The sequence below is a fragment of the Pseudochaenichthys georgianus genome, chromosome 12, assembly GCF_902827115.2.
Source record: "Pseudochaenichthys georgianus chromosome 12, fPseGeo1.2, whole genome shotgun sequence".
NCBI lineage: Eukaryota > Metazoa > Chordata > Actinopteri > Perciformes > Channichthyidae > Pseudochaenichthys > Pseudochaenichthys georgianus.
Genome location: NC_047514.1, coordinates 12091487 through 12112093, shown reverse-complemented (window position 1 = coordinate 12112093; position 20607 = coordinate 12091487). Strand labels below are relative to the sequence as shown.

Genomic DNA, 20607 nt, shown 5'->3' with positions numbered 1-20607 from the left:
CGAAGACACTACACTACCCATAATCCCCAGCTATCGTTTGGGAGAACCGCAGTGACGCGTCCTAAAACCCGGATGTAAACTTCTTCCGGTTCCTTCGTCAAAAACGCAATGCAATTTCTCCATAGGATTTTGGAAAATAGCTCGAAATAAGGTCTGTGGTTAACACACATTTAAGAGAGGAATCACGTTTTGTTCAGCCGGATAATATCCACATGTCTCCCCTACTTTTATCATTTTTGAATCATAAATCTAGTCGCCAAAAGCGAAATGCTAACGTTATGCTATAAACGAACTACAAGCCAGTACAGCAGCAGGGTCGCACGACTTCAACGTCACGCCAATTTAAGATCGTTTCAACTGACTTGCACTGAAACTGCACTTTGAACACTTTAAATATATTAACATTTTAAACTGTATACCCCGTTTATCTAGGCCCTTTTTGTTTTGTTTTATGTATACCACGTTTATCTAGGCCCTTTTTGTTTTGTTTTATGTATACATGTCACACTGTGGGAAACGATATTTCTGGATGTATAACACATGTAGAATTTTTTTACAATAAAGCTGACTTTGACTTCTGCGTGCTTGCATATTTTAACAAAGCTTTTCATTTTAGCCACACTGAATTTAACTAGAAGTCATGGCTGTGTCAATTACCAGTCTGATATCGTTTTACACAGATGACAAGAAGATTGGAGATAGAGGAGAGAACCACTACAAGTCAGGACACGCACAACAGTGCAGCCTAGATGAAGGTGTGCATACCGGTGTTGTCAGGGCTAGCATGAGGGACAAGGTTTATAGAGTGTCGGTGAGTAGTGATAGCAAGAGTACCGTTAACCTAGAGTTAATTTATTCACATTAATTCCCATCAACAAATCCATTTTATGTGTCACATGAAATCTTTATTAGGCAAGGCAAGTTTATTTATATAGCACTTTTCAACACATGGCAATTCAAAGTGCTTTACAAAAAATGAAAGACATTAAGAAATGGCATTTAAAACCAGTCATTAAAAAGAAAAGCTAATAAAATAAACATTAAAAGAAAAAAGACATGGATAAAAGTTACAGTGCAGTCTAAGATATGAATAGTTCAATTCAAAGCAGCGGCAAAAAGAAGCCTGGATTTAAAAGTAGTCAGAGTTGCAGCGGACCTGCAGGTTTCTGGGAGTTTGTTCCAGATATTTGGAGCATAATAACTGAACGCTGCTTCTCCATGTTCAGTTCTGACTCTGGGGACAGAAAGCTGACCAGTCCCTGACCTGAGAGATCTGGATGGTTCATAATTTAGCAGGTCAGAAATGTATTTTGGGCCTAAACCATTCAGTGCTTTATAAACCAGCAGCAGTATTTTGAAATCTATTCTTTGACACACAGGAAGCCAGTGTAAAGACTTCAGAACAGTAGTGATGTGATCCACTTTCTTAGTGTTAGTGAGGACTCGAGCAGCGGCGTTCTGAATCAGCTGCAGCTTCCTAATAGACTTTTTAGTGAGACCTGTGAAGACACCATTGCAGTAGTCGAGTCTACTGAAGATAAATGCATGGACAAGTTTTTCCAAATCCTGCTGTGACATTAGTCTTTTAATCCTAGATATGTTCTTTAGGTGATAGTAAGCTGATTTAGTAATTGTTTTAATGTGACTGTTGAAACTCAGGTCAGAGTCCATGACTTGGCTCCAAAAACCATTACCTCAGTTTTATCTTTCTTTAATTGGAGAAAGTTCTGACACATCCAGTCATTGATGTGTTCAATGCACTTACTCAGTGTTTGAATTGGAGCATAGTCTCCTGGTGAAATGGTTACGTAAATGTGTGTGTCATCTGCATAGCTATGGTAACTTATTTAGTCGTTCTTCATTATCTGAGCCAGTGGTAGCATGTAGATGTTAAAGAGAAGAGGCCCCAAGATTACAAATATTACACACCAGAAAACACAGAAATATCCATGAAATAAACATACAGTAGGCTATAAACAATTAAAGGGATAATTGGGAAGGCATTACAAATGTAAATATATTTTAAATAATAAAACAATTCCACCACCACAGGTATCTACAGGAGAAGAGGGAATTCTCTCCACAAAATGTGAATGCCCACGTGGAAAATGGAAATGCAGTCATGCGGCTCATTAACCATCTTTGCCATCCACAGTTTCAGCTGCACTGACACCCCCTGTCAGTGGAAGAAGCCAAAGGCAGCTAAACGTACGCATTCAGTGGAGGAGCTATTTCCTCCAACCAATAAGTCATTCAACCCGCTGACAAGAGAGCCCACCTCCGAAGATCGTGACTGGCTGAGGGACAGACTCGGGGGCAGGTTCTCAGGAATGTCTTGGCTTCTCTCCCCCGAGCCAGAAGAGGAACACTACAGCTTGGAAACACTTACTGTTCCTGAAATTCTCAAATCTGTTGGGCATCAGGGACCTGAGGCAATTGTGGCAAGCATGGCATTGTCTGAGGAGCAACAGAGGGCAATTCAGGTGGCTACACTGGTCAGCGAACCAACCCAAACTGGCATTTGTTCAGGAAAGGAAGGTTGACTGCCAGCAACTTTGGAGCTGTCCTGAGGTCAAAGCGTGTGACTGCTTTCCTTATTGCCAGGGTGCTAGGGCAACAACAGGCCCTTGATGGTGTTTTGTCTGTACAGTGGGGGACTATGAATGAATGTGAGGGTTTCAGGGCATTCACCACTGCAACCCAGATGCAGGTCCATGAGTCAGGTTTGTGGCTCTCCCAATCAGGAGTGTTGGGGGCATCTCCAGATGGTCTGGTAGGGTCTCCCGCTGTGCTGGAGGTAAAGTGTCCCTACGGAGCCAGGGAAATGACAATTAGTGAAGCATTGCAAATCAAGGGCTTCTGTGTCAGTAAGGAGGGAGAAACATTCAGCCTGCGTGAGGAGCATCCTTACTGGCACCAAGTGCTTCACCTCACTGCAAGAAAGAAGAAGAAATTAAGAAATTGTGAATCGTTTTTAATTTACATTTACTCGCCTTTGCAATGTTGTGGTTGTTAGAGTGTTAGGCTTCCTGTCAGCTCGTCTGTTGGGAAGATATAAAATATTAGTTTCATGGAAGTCACACCGTCACATATAAGAGCATTAAGACATACAGTACATAGGCTAAAACAAAACATCTAAAGATATAACCTTGCACTTTGTCTCGTGAACATTTTCACTATTTTGACATTTTTATAGATGAAAATTGAACTAAAGAAATAAATGGTAGATTAATCCATATTGAAAATAGTTGTCAGCTACACTAATTATAATAGTTATATTTCTTAATTAATTAAGATAAGATATTACTGTATTGATCCCAATTTGGGAAATATTTGTGTTGCAGCAGCATAACAAGAAAAACCAAATATAAGTTATTATATATACAAAAGTATGTGAGGGATGGTATATTAAATTGAATATAAATGTAAAATGTACATGGAAGAAGCTATGGAGCAGAGAGTTCTCTGCCAGCCAGAGGTGATTTGTTATTAGTTCAATATGTCAAACTGATTTCCCTGAATACAATCTTTAGTTACATGGTGAAACGTTATGCTGCTTGTACTAATTATACTTATCATATAAGCCACACAGGTTTTAATAGGATGTATTCATTATCTTTACTTATGTTGCGGTCTTTTCAGAAGCGCCATCTCTAAAACAGCGATACAGTCACTACCCATCATTTACATTTCACCGTGACATGGACAAAAATGTAACGTCAGCTTACCTCATGGCACGAATCCAGACTATCCTTTGGAAAACATTGGCCGGGAAACGATAGAACGAGCACCTTTCATGCAAAGACCTGTGGCTGCAACCCGGAGCAAAGCAACAAACCATTGCGTAGCTAACTAGTAGCGCTAGCTTTAGCTGACGTTAGCTAACGAAACGAACTGCCGAGTAAAATTGGAAAACACTGGTAATTAATTATTCTATAATTTGTAAAACTACGGTGTTAAAAACGACAATTTCAAAAATACAGATTCTAATGGTCAGATATAGATATACGGATACTAAAGATAGGCAGGTACTTGCTTTCAAGCAGAACACAGGGGAAAACAAATTTAGCGGGAGTGTTTACGTGTGTAGGCGTAATGACGTACACCGGCCTCGACAATTTCTGTAGTCCTATTCAGCCACTCGGTAACAACCATCGTTTTGCAGACACGTAAACTCTTCAAAAATCACCAGTGGGATCACTGCTGATGTATCTACTGTCGTAGAACAAAACGTGATTTATCTCTTAAATTTGTGTCAACCACAGACCTTATTTCGAGCTATTTTCCAAAACCCTATGGAGAAAATGCATTGCTTTTTTGACGAAGGAACCGGAAGTGCTAAAAATGCTAACTTACTTCCGGGTTATCTCTCTATGGCTCTGGACAGGGTTTGAGGGAAAGAAATACATATTCTGAACGTGAAATCAATAAAGTATGCTCTCACATTTAAAGACCACGCTCTTGAATAAAGATAGGGAATAACCCCCGTAGGCTGCGGGTGTGTGTGTGCGTGTGTTTCGGGCTGGGTTTCGCTGTGTCTCGCTGTCTCGCAGACGGCCACTGGGCTGAGCTCCAACAAGCCGTTTAGGACAGATTGAATTCACATAGGCCTACTATACAGAGATGCTGTATGAGACACCAATGTGAGTTTGGAAAATTGCACAATATAAATGCATTTTAGTATACCTCAACAATGGAATTATGATCAGTAGAAATGGCCAAGTCCTTCAAGATGTACATTTAGCCAGCCTTTCTTTTGCAAAAGAAAGAAGAAAGAGTTGTGATACACAAATCGGAAGGCCTATGTTTTTGTGGACTTTTCTCTGATCCTTCTCTTTTGATGACTAAATAATAAACTAACCATTTCAAATGTTTAACTTTTTAGGTTTTGTGGAAAAAGCCTAAATATTTCCCTTGACCAGAGGATGGCAGTAGTGCCCTTTCAGCCTGCAAAGACAGCTTCCGCTGAAAACAAGCAGAAGAGCGAGAACTTCCAAAGGGTTACATTTTCCCCAAGTACTGAACTACAGGCAGCTTTACCTTAAGTGTGTTTATATCTCCCGATAAACACAAGTAAATAATTGTCAGAAAGGTTTGAAAGTCATGTTAAATGTTAAAGGTATGGTTTTGCAGAAGTCACAGTCCTCAGACCGGCGATTAAATCTGCATTTGTGTACAGTGACGGCAGTGTGAGCCTTGGATTATTGACTCAGGGCAAAGAAAGCAATCATCACATTGGGTCCAATCAGCGCCATGTTGCTCACAAACTAGCAAGGTAGCTTTCATACAGTCCACCTGACGACAGCTAATTGAAGAAAGTAGCACATGGTGAGTTCATACGCATCAATAAAATAACTTAACATTAGCGTAATTAAATATATTTCGCTTGTCTGAAACATAAAATGTATGGTGTACTGGGAAGCAACATGACAGTGACGTTTTAGCTAGGCTAAAGTGAGTCACCAGCTAAAACAAAGAACGACGTCGTCCAAACTACAAGCATTATGTTAGCATTGCATTAGCTCGAGAAGTAATCATTTTACCGCACGTGTGGGTGTCATTAGGTAGTTAGCTGTGTCAGACAAGCTAATGTTTGCTAACAAAGTATGACAACAAGCACTAAGGAAGTAGGGTGTGTGTTGTATTACCACTAGGTGGAGATAGAAGATAATAAAAACAGTCAAGACGCAATTTTCTCATCCTCCACTATCCCCTGAAAACGTGCTGTTGCCCGGATAGTGCAAGCCGGTCTGAGAGAAACAGACTTCAGTCCTAAAAAAACATCCTCAGCCTAAAATCAAGTCTCATAGCCAGCTGGCATCTTGCCATTTCTCAGGATGCTGTTCCCACAAGTTTCTGTGTGTGTGTGTGTGTGTGTGTGTGTGTGTGTGGGAATGATATCATGAGCGAAACTGGTTCATAACCACTACAGTTTTCCTTGAAGTTTGGATTTAAACTGCTGCATTAATTACACATCTTTCTTTTTTCTTGGTTGGATTATAACTAAAGCTTTGACATAATTCAAGACAATGGAAAGTTGTTGCTGAACAAAACAGAGCAAATGCATTAGGTGAAGCTATGTGTAGGGTGTCATATCTTGACCTACATACTTTAGCTTCTTTACCATATCATTGTGTGGCACATAAATAAATACTTTCTAAAAAACATCTCATAACTGCCTTTATTGTTATTCAATGTTGTTTTTTTCTTCACAAGTAAGGTAGCAAAACATGGTATTTCCAGGCTTCTCATAACATTTCTTTTTAAAACACAAGACAACCATTCAAAATAAAAGCAAATAGAACAATAAGAGAAAACGACAATAATCATAACAAACTAATCAAATAAAAGTAGTACAAAGCAAATGGATTTGAGCAATTGTGGTGTTTTTTTTAACAGTGTTGTGTGTCTTCCTCAACAGAGGGACAGCAGCACCTTTTCATTGGACTGAAATGAACAACACTACTCCAGAGACAGTGGGTATGTATCACTTAGTTTACACAGACAGTTCTTTCATTATTTACATCATAAATAAATATATATATATATGCCTAAAACAAAATATGTTTACCGACTATAAACAAAAATCCTAGGTCATTTGATAAATTACATTTTAATTTCCAACCAACCGTTTTCAGCACTTGTTTAACTACATCTTTTTACAAGTCATCTCTTTTATAGTGACATATACATGTGGTGCCACTGTGTAGTTACTAACTTTGACTCATGTCTGTAAGTAGCTTTGTTTACAATTGGCTTCTTAGCAACATTAGTTTTTCTGTACACAATGAGCCCACGGGGTGTACAATGATATCATCAACCTTGTTTGACTGTCTGTTGGTATGTTTCATTTGGATAGAAAGTCCAAGTTGTATTCAATTCTGGAGAAGGAATTGACATGCATCAACGCTTTAACAAGAAATGCATTTTGTAAGTGCTTGTACTCTCCTTATTTTCGAGATTCAGTCAAAGCACCTATTGACAGGTTTTTTAGCTCAAACAACCAAATACAAAAGGAGAGAAGTACTTGTAGGAGAATGTGATGGCATCCTTCCAGTAGAGTTAGCCCACTCTCTGCCAAGTCACACTGAAGCTGTTCTGGTGGCTGTAGTGACACCAAATGCCCCATTTAGACACTTGATCTTTGTGTTTCTGGCAGTTAGGCCCGCTTGTAGATTTAATGTCTGTCAAATTGTATTGAAATGTATGTCACCTTTATTGTTTTTTCAAGAGCTCGAGGATCGGATAGCTTAATAAATAACGCAGACCTAACAACATACAAATGTAGATTTAAAAAAAAAAAATTAAACCCGGTATTTTTGCATACTTGCTGTTAAAGATAGGTTACACTTTCATTACTCTTTTTTATATATTTAAGTGGTCAGTGTGTAGTTTTGTTTCTGACTCGTGTGATCCAAACATTCTCAAAAAAACCATAGCCTTGATGTTATGTAATTTAAAAATGATATAATTTTCTAAATTCCCAACATTTTGGTGTTTAACAATATATTCTGCTTCAATACTAATTTAGCCTCTGAAAACTATTTTTGATGTGGTTAAAAGACAGTTTTCTCTCCGGCTGCCTGCACACAATGGGAGATAGGACAAGTTATATCATTAAGAGATTGTCTTCATAAAAAAACGCAAGACTACTTCATATAATCTGATTTATCTCCTTATTAAGATTAACGATTTAGTTTGAATATGTCAACTGACATTCAAAGCTTCATTCAAAAACCTCAATAGAAGCTTCTAAGGTTTAAAAAAAAAACTAAATCTATACAGCGGTAATCGAGACTCAATTCATGAGTTGTAAATGTTGTTTTCTCATATTTCAAATGAATAAATTCTCACAAAAAGGTGAATGAGTGCATGTACTGTATGTGTGTCCGTGTATTTATACGTGGTGATGGAGGTTATTATGTCGCAATGAATGGGGAGCCTCTAGCTCTGTCATTCATCCAGCAGCCTGGACTCTAAAGAAGCTACATGCTCCACATTCCTCACCCAAACAGTGAGACTGAAGTGAAGTGGGCTGTTTGTGTTTGTGTGTGTCCCTGTGCATGTACGCATGGTCGTCAGTGGGTTGAATGGGCTGGAGTGGGGTGTATAACAGCGGAGAAGCACAGAAAACAGCAAAGGAATCTCTGTCGCTATTCAAATGCTTGAAATTAAAGGACCTCTCAGGGGACCATTGCAGGGTTTTTGCACATCTTAGCCCAATTACTACACTGGTGCAGTGCATGTTTGTTAGGAAAGGGCTGAAAGCTTGACCCTGGGGTGTTGCTGTTTGCAGCTTTCTTGAGAATCTCTCTTACAAACAACTTCACACTCAGGGTGCCCCTCATCTAAAGGGTCAGAACAAACATAGGTTTATTTCCATGTGTAGCTATTACAAATATTAAATGATGTTACTATTCTTTCCCGAAATACCTTCCAAAGAGCTTCCAAAGCACCTAACAATATATATAAAATTAAAGTATTCTATTTACTAACTGACTACTTCTGCTTCAGAGAAAAACATTGTACTACTACATTTAACTGACAGTCCCAATGTCTGTCGTCCTTGAGTGTACTTCATTGTAACAGTCCCTTGGTTAAATAACACTTAGTCGATCATTGAGTTGGCAGTATGTAGTCTGTTGCCCCCGGGAATAGACCCACCGAGGGTGAAGTAGATCGGATGGTCAGTTCTGGAGAAATGTCAGACGCAGGGATTCCTCACTTTCCAGCCTCCTTTGCTGTTGACCGTCTTCCATAGCATGCTATCATGTTACTATCAAAGCTGGCCCCATTGTGAAATAATAATGTGTTGGTCCATTGTAAAAGCCTGTGCTGCTTTACCATGCAACTGTTTCTCATGATTCAGTTATTATAGTCATTTAAAGTGGTTTAAAAAGCAAATTTTAAGTAAATGGAAACAAACATATTTTCTGGATGGTATCGGAAACTGTTGTATATTTTGAAAGCGCCTGCCACATATATATATATATATATAGAACATGCAAAAAGCATAGCATGACTGGAATTTTGTAAAAACGCAAAACAGATAATCAATTTATTTTTTGGTTTTTGGCAAGGATTATTTATTGAGTCTCTGTGTAATATGAGACAAAGAACAGAGAACCGTCATCAGGAAAGATGGCAAACTTAGAAACAAGTGATACTTACTTAAAGTGATACTTAATGCACATGGTTTTAAGATAAAGTGGGTGAAGCACAGGGAAGCATAGGGACTGAAAAACAATCTGAAGTAGAGAGGGTGCAGCTAGAAGATAAACATATATTAAGATTCTCAAGCAAGTAAAGTTCTTTAAGAGGCAACATGAAAGAGACCAAAAGTGTCAGCAGGGATCGAGTAAAGAAAGAGGGCCAACACAGAGGGAGTGGCCTTCTGCTTTGCTTTCCCAGGCTATGCATCAGGAAGGTTGTCTTTTTTACACCATGACCACCGCATAGCCCTTTCCTGGGGAAATCCGAGACACAATCCAGAGAGGCTGCTGCAGGGAGTGAGAGGAGAACAGGAAAACTAGCCATGGGAAGAGGGAGGGGGGGCAGGTATTGGTGAAGCCCACACAGCATGAGCGACAGAGAAAGAGCTTTTTCTCAGTGGAACACACCTTCATGCAGTTAGACACTGACATGCACACAATCTTACATCTCCTCTCTTTTCTAGAGTATTTCACCCACTGTGTCCTTCCATAAAATGTGCCCCGAGTTTCCTCTGGAGTATTTTGGCTGCAGATTCAGCTGGAATGCAGATCTAATGCCCGGTTCCTCCACCATCCAACCAGCCTCAGCTGTTCATCCCATGTTATGGCTGCTTTGCCATGCCTGTTAAAGAAATAATATTTGACGTTATGGCTACTCAACTTTGCCTATTTTCACTAACAATAATTCCAGGATATCAGATTACCTGAATCTAAGATTAAGGTTGGACACTAAAGAAGGTGTTTCGAGACAATTTTGACTTTTTTTATGAACATCACCAGTACAGCAAATCAGCATTGCGTATTTGCAGAGTAGAGCTGCAACAATAAGTCAATGTGTGGGTTAGTCTATAGTCAGAACAATTATTACTAACTGTTTTGGTAACCGATCAAGTTATTTTTCATGCAAAAATGGAAATGAATTGGCAAGGTAATGGTAATTACAGCTTGGGGACATAGTTTAAAAGAATTGCTAAACGTTTGTCCATGCAGGTAATTGTTGTTACTGTTTAAAATACTTTGTCAATGGAGGCTTTGGTAGAAAAATAAAATGGGTTTTCATTGTAAGCAAAACAACCCAGTTGCATAACTGGTTTGATTTTGAGAATGAGAAGATAAGATCTAGACTTATTCAGTTTGAATAGTTGTATTTTCCCAAATCAAAACTCTTTACTGTCCATAACGGAGCTTACACACGGCGGCGTGCTTTGAAACTCGCCGGCGGGCATGTCTGACGCTCGACCAACAACCAATCACATGAATCTCCCGCCCCGGACACCCAAGCAGCGGTTTGGTTGGCTAGAGCTTGTTCTGGCATATGATTCGATTGGCTGACGCTTCCGTCGAAGCTTCAAAAGTATAACATTGCTCTACTTTTGAAGCGAGCAAAGCTATGCTTTGCTCCCACAATGCAGTTCGTCGAAGCGTGACGTCACCCCATTCAAAGTGAATGAGCAGAAGCGTTGAAGCTTCAACGCACGCCGCCGTGTGTAAGCTCCGTAAGACCCTAATAGAAGCCATCGGGTGTCTTGCATGGTCAAAAGAAAAAAATAAACTATATAGGCTGGGGTTTGACAGGTTGATAGAGGTCAAAGGTCAGAGTGAAACCCCACCTCATCTATGGTGTGTGTGTAATCCCCTCAGGTCTTGATCCCGTCGTGCTGAGAGACCAACTCTTCATGCTATGGAACCAGAAAGATCTGCAGACGGTGAGTCACTTTCACTGTGTGTGTGTGTGTGTGTGTGTGTGTGTGTGTGTGTGTGTGTGTGTGTGTGTGTGTGTGTGTGTGTGTGTGTGTGTGTGTGTGTGTGTGTGTGTGTGTGTGTGTGTGTGTGTGTGTGTGTGTGTGTGTGTGTGTGTGTGTGTGTGTGTGTGTGTGTGTGTGTGTGTGTGTGTGTGTGTGAAGAGAGAGAGCTGGGCCTGTTTAGCTCGCCAGTGTGTGTGCTTGTGTGTGTTGATGAGGAAACCAGAGTGTCTGTCAGTAGGAAGGAAGGAATTTGCGTTGCACTGAATGAACTCGAGATCTGTGTGTGGAGGATATTGAGTGAATGACATCTGTTTTGCAAATTAAGACACGGCGCAAGACATTCTCACACAGATATTATTTTCCTGCCAGAGTTTGCATTCTTTAGCTCAGACTTCAAATGTGTCACAAGCCTCTGGGTCTGCTTGGCGCAAAAAGGGAAGTTAGCCGTTTGTCTCCTCAGGCTCTAAAATAATTCACATGTCAGTTACCAACAACTTTGACTCATTTATTAGTAGGGTTGGGTATCGTTTGAATTTCCACGATTCCGATTCCGATTCTACTTTTCGATTCCGGTTCTTAACGGTTCTCGATTCCGATTCTTTGAGGGGCAGGGTAAACAAATGATACATGCTTCTTCCACCAAAAAAATTACATTTATTTGAGAAACTTTTACACAGGTTAGTTTAAAGTAATATTCACATTAATCAGTCTATTTATATTCACTGCTATGTAACTTTAACCTGAGAACCACTGAAGCTGCAACAGTCCAACTTTTAAAAACAGTTCTTGTTGAGAAAAACAAGCATATCTGCCTCTCAGGCATACCGGGAAGAAATGTTTGAACATTTTGAAGTAAAATGCTTCAATCTGGTGCACACGCAGAATTACTAGAGACTAGATCTAGGGGGTACAACTCTAAACACCCATATGAAAAAGATCAGTTTACATTTTAATAATTAAATAACAAATAGCCTACATGTAATGCATTTTATTTTTGTTGTTCATTCATATCTTATTTTACTATTTTATTTATGCATATCTTTTTATCTCTCCAGTTTAAAACGATATGTCTGGTTTACTGTCCTATAGTATACATTGGAATGATTTCAAACCTGTTTTATCCCAATAATTATAAAAGAGTGCCTTGGAAATATGTGTTTACATAAATTGTGATCAAAACGTTTGAGACCCACTGAGATAACTTAGACTAAAGTGAACTATCTAAACCCTCAGAGTCCTTTACCTCACTGAGCTGTAGTTATCAGCCTCTCAGTCTGACTGGAGAGGACTCTCCCTCCACATCATTGTAGAAACATCTTCTTCTTCCGTCAGAGCAGCTAGCACCAGATGCTAATAACAACAGCGCCGGTTCCAGTGCACCCTCCCTTTCTCCCTCGCTCACGCGCACTTTGGCTGTGAGCTGCGGTTGCCAGATAAGCCAACATCCCCCATTTTCATCACTTGCAGCGCCCATCGTACAGGGCAAATGAAAAGTGTAACCGGGGTGAAAAGGGTGTTACATTTACTTAATTATGAATGTTGTTACATCAAGGCCGAAAATTAGGATGAGCACCAACGGTCAAAACATTTATTTTTTCTCCCAGAGCTGTCAGCGCAGCGCCTCCACAGATCTGGCGCCCTAGGCGAACATTTATAATGCCAGTGCGACGGGCCGGCCCTGGTCTCAGGTTACACTGTAGGAAATGTAGATACAACGCTACATTTCCCGCCCCGCCGCAGTCATGCAGCAGGCTACGGAGAGCGGCGAGAAACATTTCCTCAGGAATCGAAAAGCGGAACCGAAATTCACATTTCTAAATGATACCGTTGGAATCGAAATGTTGGAACCGGTTCCGAACCGGAACCGGTTCTCGGTACCCAACCCTATTTATTAGTAATATTTATAAAATGTTTTTAAGACTTTTTATTTATTTAAAAATCAACAAAAACAACTGTGGTTAGCACACATTTAATTATGATTTTAAAGTTCCACCCAGAAACGGTATTAAAAAGACGTTTAAAGTGTAATGTTTTAGACATTTACCTTATCCTCCCTCTCCTTTTAGTTTTAAATCACACCACTTCCTCCCCTTTCTGCCCCCACAGCTACATTTGGCGGCCCTCCAGGGATTTTCAAAGCAGTCTGAGCCTCTGGAGGCTTTACTAACAATCCTGGAGGGCTGTCCAGGCAGACAGAAGGGCCGCAGTCACACCCTCGGACACCACGTCCTCTTCGAGTTCCAGACATGGATGAAGGAACTTCCTCAGGTAGACAAGCTTCATCAAACAAAAACATTAAAGTAAAGAACTAATGTTCTAGACGTGCAGTTCTAGACGCTGCTTCACCTTAGTGGTTTAGTGACCTCTCCAATCTGTTGGCAGAAAAACAACTGCAGACAGTTAAAGGTATCCTATTTCATTTAATTTCAAACCTTTATTTAACCAGGTGAATCCCATTGAGATCATCAATCTCTTTTTCAAGGGAGACCTGCTGCAAGTAGGTTCCACATGAAGACATAAAACAACAGAAAAACAAAAGGACAACATATATACAGGGATTTACAATTGAAATACCTAACGAAATGTACAGGTACCAACCGTGTCAGCTTGCATAGCATCTATCCGAGCTTTAAAAACATGTAGTCGAATAAAATTGCTCAGTTTCCATTCTTTTTGCAGACTGTTTCAAGTTAGAGGAGCTGCACATCTAAAAGCTTTCGTCCCTAAGACAGTCCTAGCACTTGGCACATTTAACAAAACCACAGCATGAGATCTCAGGCAATAGCTACCTGCAACCCTCTGTGTGATCAGAGAGCAGATGTAAGATGGGAGTTAACCCAACATGGCTTTGTAGATGAACATGTACCAATGACTGAGCCTCCGTACAGTAAGTGAAGGCAGACCTGCCCTGGCAGACAGGGTACAGTGATGAATTAATAATTTACAGTTAGTACCTAATCTTAGTGCACTGTGATAGGCGGCATCTAACTTTTGCAGGTAATGGGCAGGTGCATTCATATAAAGCAGATCACCATAGTCCAGCACAGGTAAAAAGGTCACAGAGACTAGCCTTTTCCTGGCCTCAAGCGAGAAACAGGGCTTGTTTCTGAAAAAGAAACCTAGCTTCACCCTTAGCTTTTTAAGCAGATTAAGATTAAGCAGAAGTTTAAAAGAGACAATCATCAAGCCAGATACCAAGGTATTTATTACAGGCAACCACTTCAATTACAATATCCAAAGTGGTCTCCGGTGTCTTTTTGGCTTTTGAAAATAGGCATTATGTTAGTTTTATCAACATTTGAAATACGCTTAAGCCCAGAGAGCTGAGTCTGAATAATATTAAAAACTGCCTGTAATTTAAAGGTGGGGTAGGTAATTTTGGAGAAACCAGCTCGAGTGCGCTAGAATTTGAAAATACACAGCCGGAAAAAATCTGCTACTTCCTTACAGAGCACCTCCTCCAACACACACGAACGCGCACATGACCAATGAGGGCACGAGATAAGTTTGTTCACAGATGGAAGGCTGACAGGCAGGTAGGCCATCCAGTTATTTTAGGCGGCCCGGCTAAAATGATTGGTCGTGCTTTTTACAGTACTACGGCTTCCACAGATGAAATTTTTGTATGGATTTTTTGTCAAAGCACTTAAGATATTCATTGCTATCGGGATGTTAAGAGCATTCCATGGAATATAACAAAGTGTATCTCGAGCCGGTTTCTCAAACTTACCAACCCCACCTTTAACAACAGCCTCCTTAATGGAGGGACCTGCACAATACATCACGGTATCATCTGCATAAAAATGTAAAGTTGCTCCATCCACATTTTGACCTAAACTGTTGATGTAGATGGAGAATAATAATGGACCTAAAACAGAACCTTGGGGAACACCATTAGTAATGTTTAAGAGAGCCCATCAAACTGAACACATTGGGACCTTTCAGAGAGGTAGTTCACAAACCACCCCACTCCATGGCCGGATATGCCAATAGTGGCCAGCCTCTGCTTCAGGATATGATGATCGACGGTATCGAAAGGTTTGGAAAGATCAATAAACAGAGCTGCACAACTCTGATTTTTGTCTAAAATATTAGACCATTCACCACTTTCATTGTGGCAGTGATGGTGCTGTGTTGCTTTCTGAAACCTGACTGATGTTTACATAGGATGTCATTTTTACATAAAAACTCCTTTACCTGCTCACTCACTAGGCTTTCAAGAGCCTTGGCCAGAACTGATAATTTAGAGATGGGTCTATAATTATTTAATAAGGTGGCTACCCCTCCTTTTAGTAGAGGAAGGACATAAGCTGACTTCCATACTTTTGGAATTGTGTTTGTGCTGAGGGAGAGGTTAAAAAGAGAAGTAAGAGGTGGTGCAATAAAATCTGCAGCTATATTTAAAAAGAAAGGTTCCATGTTGTCCGGACCAGTCGGTTTCTTTGGATCTAATTTGGTTAAGGCTCCATGAACAACATCAATAGTAAAAGGAGAAAAACTGAAAGGGTTTACCAAACCACATTTATTTCTTGATTTATAAGTAACAACAAGGATATATCTTTTCTGTGTACACATTGTTATTAAGCTGAATATAAGAAACTTAGAATGTTAAACACTGCCATGTTTCTGTACTGGTAGAAAGCATACATCATACTGTATAATATGTGCACTTATACAAGTATTTATATCAATATATTGTGTTTACTGTAGCCATTAATGTGAAATCAAATATTTCTGAGACAAATGTAGCCGACTCCTTATTTAGACGATTGCATTTACAGAAAAGAGAGCAGAAACTATTATTACTTAAAGTTTGTGACTGTCCTTTTTTTCATATTGTTTATGTTTTCATTTTCAGTATAGAGGAGGAGAACATATTTTTCTCTTAATGTTTTGAGAAATTGTTTACATATATGTTGTTGATTCCTCCAACAGGTGACGCTGAGCTCACTGTCAGAGCAGCAAGCTTTGGCGCTTCAACGTCGTGCTCTGAACTTACTGATAGATACCCAGGCCAGCTTTGTAGACGGCCTCATAAACATCTACCAGCTGAATTCCCTGGACCCAGCCATACTCGTACTGTACATTATGAATTTGATGTCTCTTCGCTGCTACAAAGAGGTGAGCTCCCCATTTGCTGTCAACTTTAATTTTAAAAGCCAAAAAGATTTCAGACATAATAAACCACATTTTTATACTTCATTGTATTTCAGGCTGCAGTGCTTAGTGTAAAGCTGAAATTACAGAAAGATCTGAATATGGAGGAGGTGAGACAAAACATTTTGCTGGAAATGACTGTCACTTTTATTCATAAGCATTGAAACCATACGCATGCTTAAGATGCATTAAATCTTTTATTAAAATGGCCTCTCTACAGTCATAAACTTCAAAGGTGTGTAATCTACGATCTTCTTCTGCAGATGTGTGTACCACTGATCTTGCAGAATAAGTTGCCTTTGGCAGAGTCCTTCGTCACTGGCCACTATCATCTGGAACAACAGCTGGTCACACTGCTGGACTCCTGGTGCCACGCTTACTTCAGTGTGGACGAGATAAGCAGGTATGGGACACGTATGAAGGGCTGTCACTTAAACACGGAACACATTTTGTGCAATTAGAGAGTCAAATGAACTAAAATCCATAACACATTTTAAAGCACAGAGTATAATAAACAGAAATGATCAAACACTAATAAAATAACATGAAAGCAATTCGAAAAAAGTGTTTTTAAGTCATTTAACAGTTCAATGCCGGGGCCCGATTCAAAACCCGTTTTTTTATGTTTCCACTGAAGCGGCTCTGGCTCTCGGCTCCGAACAATTTTGAGTCAGGGTTTATTTTTATGTGTTTATTTGGCAGGGACAATGCACAGTAATGAACACTTAAAACATGAAAATGTGTCAAGCGTAACTGTGCCAGATTTAGCTTTGAGCTCATTTCCATCCGCAGTCCCTCACATAAAACATTTAAGAAGATTACATTTTACAAACATAGCAAAAACAAAATACATGATATGCAAAAGAGCAAGAGCAGCATACACAAGTATTTATGACATGGTAATACAATATAGCAGCAACGACATATAAAGTGCAAGAGAAGATACAAGAGCTACATAAAGTTACAAGAGCTACATAAAGTGCAAGAGGAGATTCTCCTTTGTTAACGTGCATTTACGTGTTCAGGGCAAGAGTAGAACTTTGTTACAGAAGCAGTTTGTGCCTAGATCGCCATACAGCTAGAACCCGACCACACACTTATATATAAACATTGCCCAACATTAAATTAAATGTCTGACATATTATTTATTTTTCAACATACCTTGAACGACAACCTGTTTGCTATGATTAACAGTTTAAAAAGGGCATAGCGCTCACAAAAAACGTTTTGTTTTGTGTTTTCAAACCAGCTATCAGGTGTGATCAACACATACACAAGTTGTCATATATCAGGCTGACATCAAATAGATCGTAGTGAAAAACACGACAATAAAGGAGTCTGATAAATAACTAGGGGTAAGGCATCTCAAGGCTTTGTAATGAATTCAATCATAATATAAATTCCTTTAAAGATAAACAGATAGCCTTAGCCAGTGTAAGGAAGCCAGGCATATGGGCCCACGGTGTGTTCAGGGTGCGGCTGTATGAACTCATGGTTGTGTTTCCTCAGGCGCTACCCTCGCCTCTCTCTGACCAAACATTGCATGAGCCAGATCCAGCCCAAATTGCTCGCCAAACATGTCTTCAGACTCATGGAGAAATTCAACATCGACCAAGGTGTGTGTGACTGGGCATGTGTCTAGTTGTTCATTTATTTGTGTACACACCGCAGGCAGAAATGAAAGTGTTCTCATCTTTTCACTCAGGACTGTGTCCCAATGCTCTGCACAAGAGGAGGCTGGACTCTTTACGTTTCCTCATGTACAAAACATTCGTGGAGGTAAGTGATGCAGCAGGGTTTTACATGTATTAATTATCACAATATATAGATAAGATAGACTTTATTAATTATTTTATAATGATAATACTTTTTAGATGGAAGACAGACTTCCTTTATGTTTGGTTTCCAAAATACACATTTTCCCAAACTTTCTTCCATCACCTGTGTAGTTCAGTTTTGTTTCCTTAAATTAACAAACTGATATCCTCATACTATAAACTTTTCTGGATTGACAAAATGTATGTGAAAGACAAGTGGGGATGTGGCCTATTGTGACTTTCTCAGAAGTATCGCTACATCTCCAAGAGTTAAGACAAACATAGCTGGCTCATAAACTGCTATGAAAAATGTATAGCCCATGGGTTTCTTTCATGTGATTTTACCACAACATTCAAAACCCCCTTTTGTCTAGAAAGTATTTGTTCTTCTTTTCAGATAATGTTCTAGTTTTACTTTCACATATTCCAACTTTAATCACGGATACATTTGTAATTCTGCATTTTTAGCCAAAACAAGCAGGTAACAAATCTCTGTGGAATCTCTGTTGATATTTCAAAGTGAAGAATAGTAGACTCTCTAAACATGAGCAGATGGCAGCATGTGAAGCTCTCTTTCTGAAGGATAACTTACAAAAGCCTGATGAGAACAAACACTAATCAATACCTAATTCACTCATGATGTCAGAACTGATGGGAAGAACCATGTTTGTTTGTTTGTTTGTTTGTTTGTAAATGTTGTTTTTATTTATTAACGGCACAATAGTGTAAATTAAATTTTTGAGTCAGCTTTCCTAGTAGCATAACTAATTAATAACACTTGTGGCTATGGCTTTTTTTCTTTCTAGAAAGGCATGACGGAGGAGATCTGGAGTGACCATGTGCAGGTTGGTGTTAATGGATATGTGGGAGGCGTGTGGCGTAGTGGTCTAGTGCGTTGGTGTTCGGATCAAGGGGGGCATAGGTTCAAACCCCACTGCCGTCAGCATGTCGTTGTGCAAGACACTTCACCCCAAATTTCTCCTGTGGGGATTGCCCACAGTATTGAGTATGTAAGTCGCTTTGGATAAAAGCGTCTAACAAGTAACATGTAATGTCATGTAATGTTTGTGTAGAGATGTATGTACTGTATGTTAATATCAATAAGGTATTTATGATGTGTTTTACGTGATGACGTTTTGACTCCACTTGTGTATATACAGTACGTCGTGGCAGATGACCTTGAGCTGAGGATATCATTGGTGGAGTTGTTAGTGAGGTACTCTGATATTCAGAAAGCCGCTCAGTGGGCACTGCGATACAACATCCCCAGGAACAGACTGCCCTGTGGGGTCTGGGAGACGCAGCAGGATCTACCGCCTGATCTACAGTGAGTTGGCCAACATATGCATAAACATATTCTATAGGCTCCAAGTAATATGCACAGGAGGCAATTAAAGATGACCAGTTTCTGCCTGTTTCTCTGCTGTCTTTCTCTGTCTCACTCTTTATCGGCTGATATTGTGCTATTCTCTTTTCCCAAACTCCTTTGTTCACACTTAAATAACACACATTTGTTGCCTCTTCTCAGACATATTGGTGGTTCAGCACAAACTGAAGACTGGATACCATCTCAGTCTCACTGTCAGAAGTTCTACCAGGTGCCGCTTACCAAAGACAAGGTTCATTACGTGGACTCGCCTGAAGCTCTTCAGAGATGTCGAAACATTGTGCTGAAGGTACAGAGAACCAAAACAAAAAGGAATTGTGTCCATTAATGTAAATCTCTATAACTAATGGGTTTCAAAATGTCACAATATCCTACAATACAACACCATGGGGGATACAATGCATACGACACATTTACAATACCTATGTCCAACACTTAATTTGCTCTACATTCATCTACAGCTGTTGCTTAAAGGACACTACAGTTATCCCTCTCCATATATTGTCTTAGACCAGGGGTTTTCAAAGTGTGGGAAGCTGAGCCTCCCCTCAGAGAACATCAGAACAGCCGTTCCCCCCCCCCCCCCCCCCAATTATTATTGCTATTATTATTATTGTTGTTGTTGCTACAATGCAGAGGTATTCAATTTCAAAGAGGTCCAGGAAGAGAACAGTTCATTAAATGCTCTGTTTTCGCTGTCCACCTTTCTCTTTTTTGAGCACGCCATTTGAAATGACTCTGACTGTTTCTCTCTTATTGTCTCGTCTCTCTGTGTGTTTGAATCTATCGTGCTGACTCACTGACTGCACCGATTTGATTGGCTGAGTAGCGTCTCCTCCTTAAAACATTAAACAATAACTTTTTTTAACCTTTTTATCTTTATGTTTTACATTTTTTCAACATCGTGGATAAATCCTTATATGCTCCCGGCAACACACTGATCGTCAACTTTGCCTCCTTATTACACTCACCCCTACTTTAGTGGGAACAATGAGTCTGAACAGGCAGATGATGCGGGGATGCAATGGAGACAGGAATAAACGCAGATCATCCTCTGGCTGCAGCCTTGACCGGTACTTGCTTTTGATCAATGCGGAAAACCCGCACTCACACAGGTAGGTGGAGGTGAAGGGAATGAGCACTTTTACAGCCTTTTTGGCGAGGTGGGGGAACTCGGTCTCCACAGGGTGGACTGGGACTAAAAATCAGCCCTGGAATCTCACCCAGCCCACGTGAATTGTCAACGGGGGGGAAGGGGCCTCGCAGCGGGGAAACGGTGGACCTCTGTC

General features: G+C 40.0%; 1 protein-coding gene across 2 annotated transcripts in view; it reads left to right on the top strand.

The window, feature by feature from the left end:
* Positions 1-5032: 5032 nt before the first annotated feature.
* Positions 5033-20607, top strand: part of exd3 (exonuclease 3'-5' domain containing 3) — a 62091-nt gene continuing 46516 nt past the window's right edge. For both annotated transcript variants that reach the window (XM_034096349.2, XM_034096347.2), the window contains exons 1-12: positions 5033-5328; positions 6422-6480; positions 10854-10918; positions 13064-13225; positions 15893-16078; positions 16171-16224; positions 16378-16517; positions 17624-17730; positions 17820-17893; positions 18738-18776; positions 19092-19258; positions 19460-19607. In XM_034096349.2, the coding sequence (XP_033952240.1) occupies positions 6453-6480; positions 10854-10918; positions 13064-13225; positions 15893-16078; positions 16171-16224; positions 16378-16517; positions 17624-17730; positions 17820-17893; positions 18738-18776; positions 19092-19258; positions 19460-19607 (1170 nt within the window). In that variant the 5' untranslated portion in view covers positions 5033-5328; positions 6422-6452. The remainder of the gene's footprint in view (positions 5329-6421; positions 6481-10853; positions 10919-13063; positions 13226-15892; positions 16079-16170; positions 16225-16377; positions 16518-17623; positions 17731-17819; positions 17894-18737; positions 18777-19091; positions 19259-19459; positions 19608-20607) is intronic.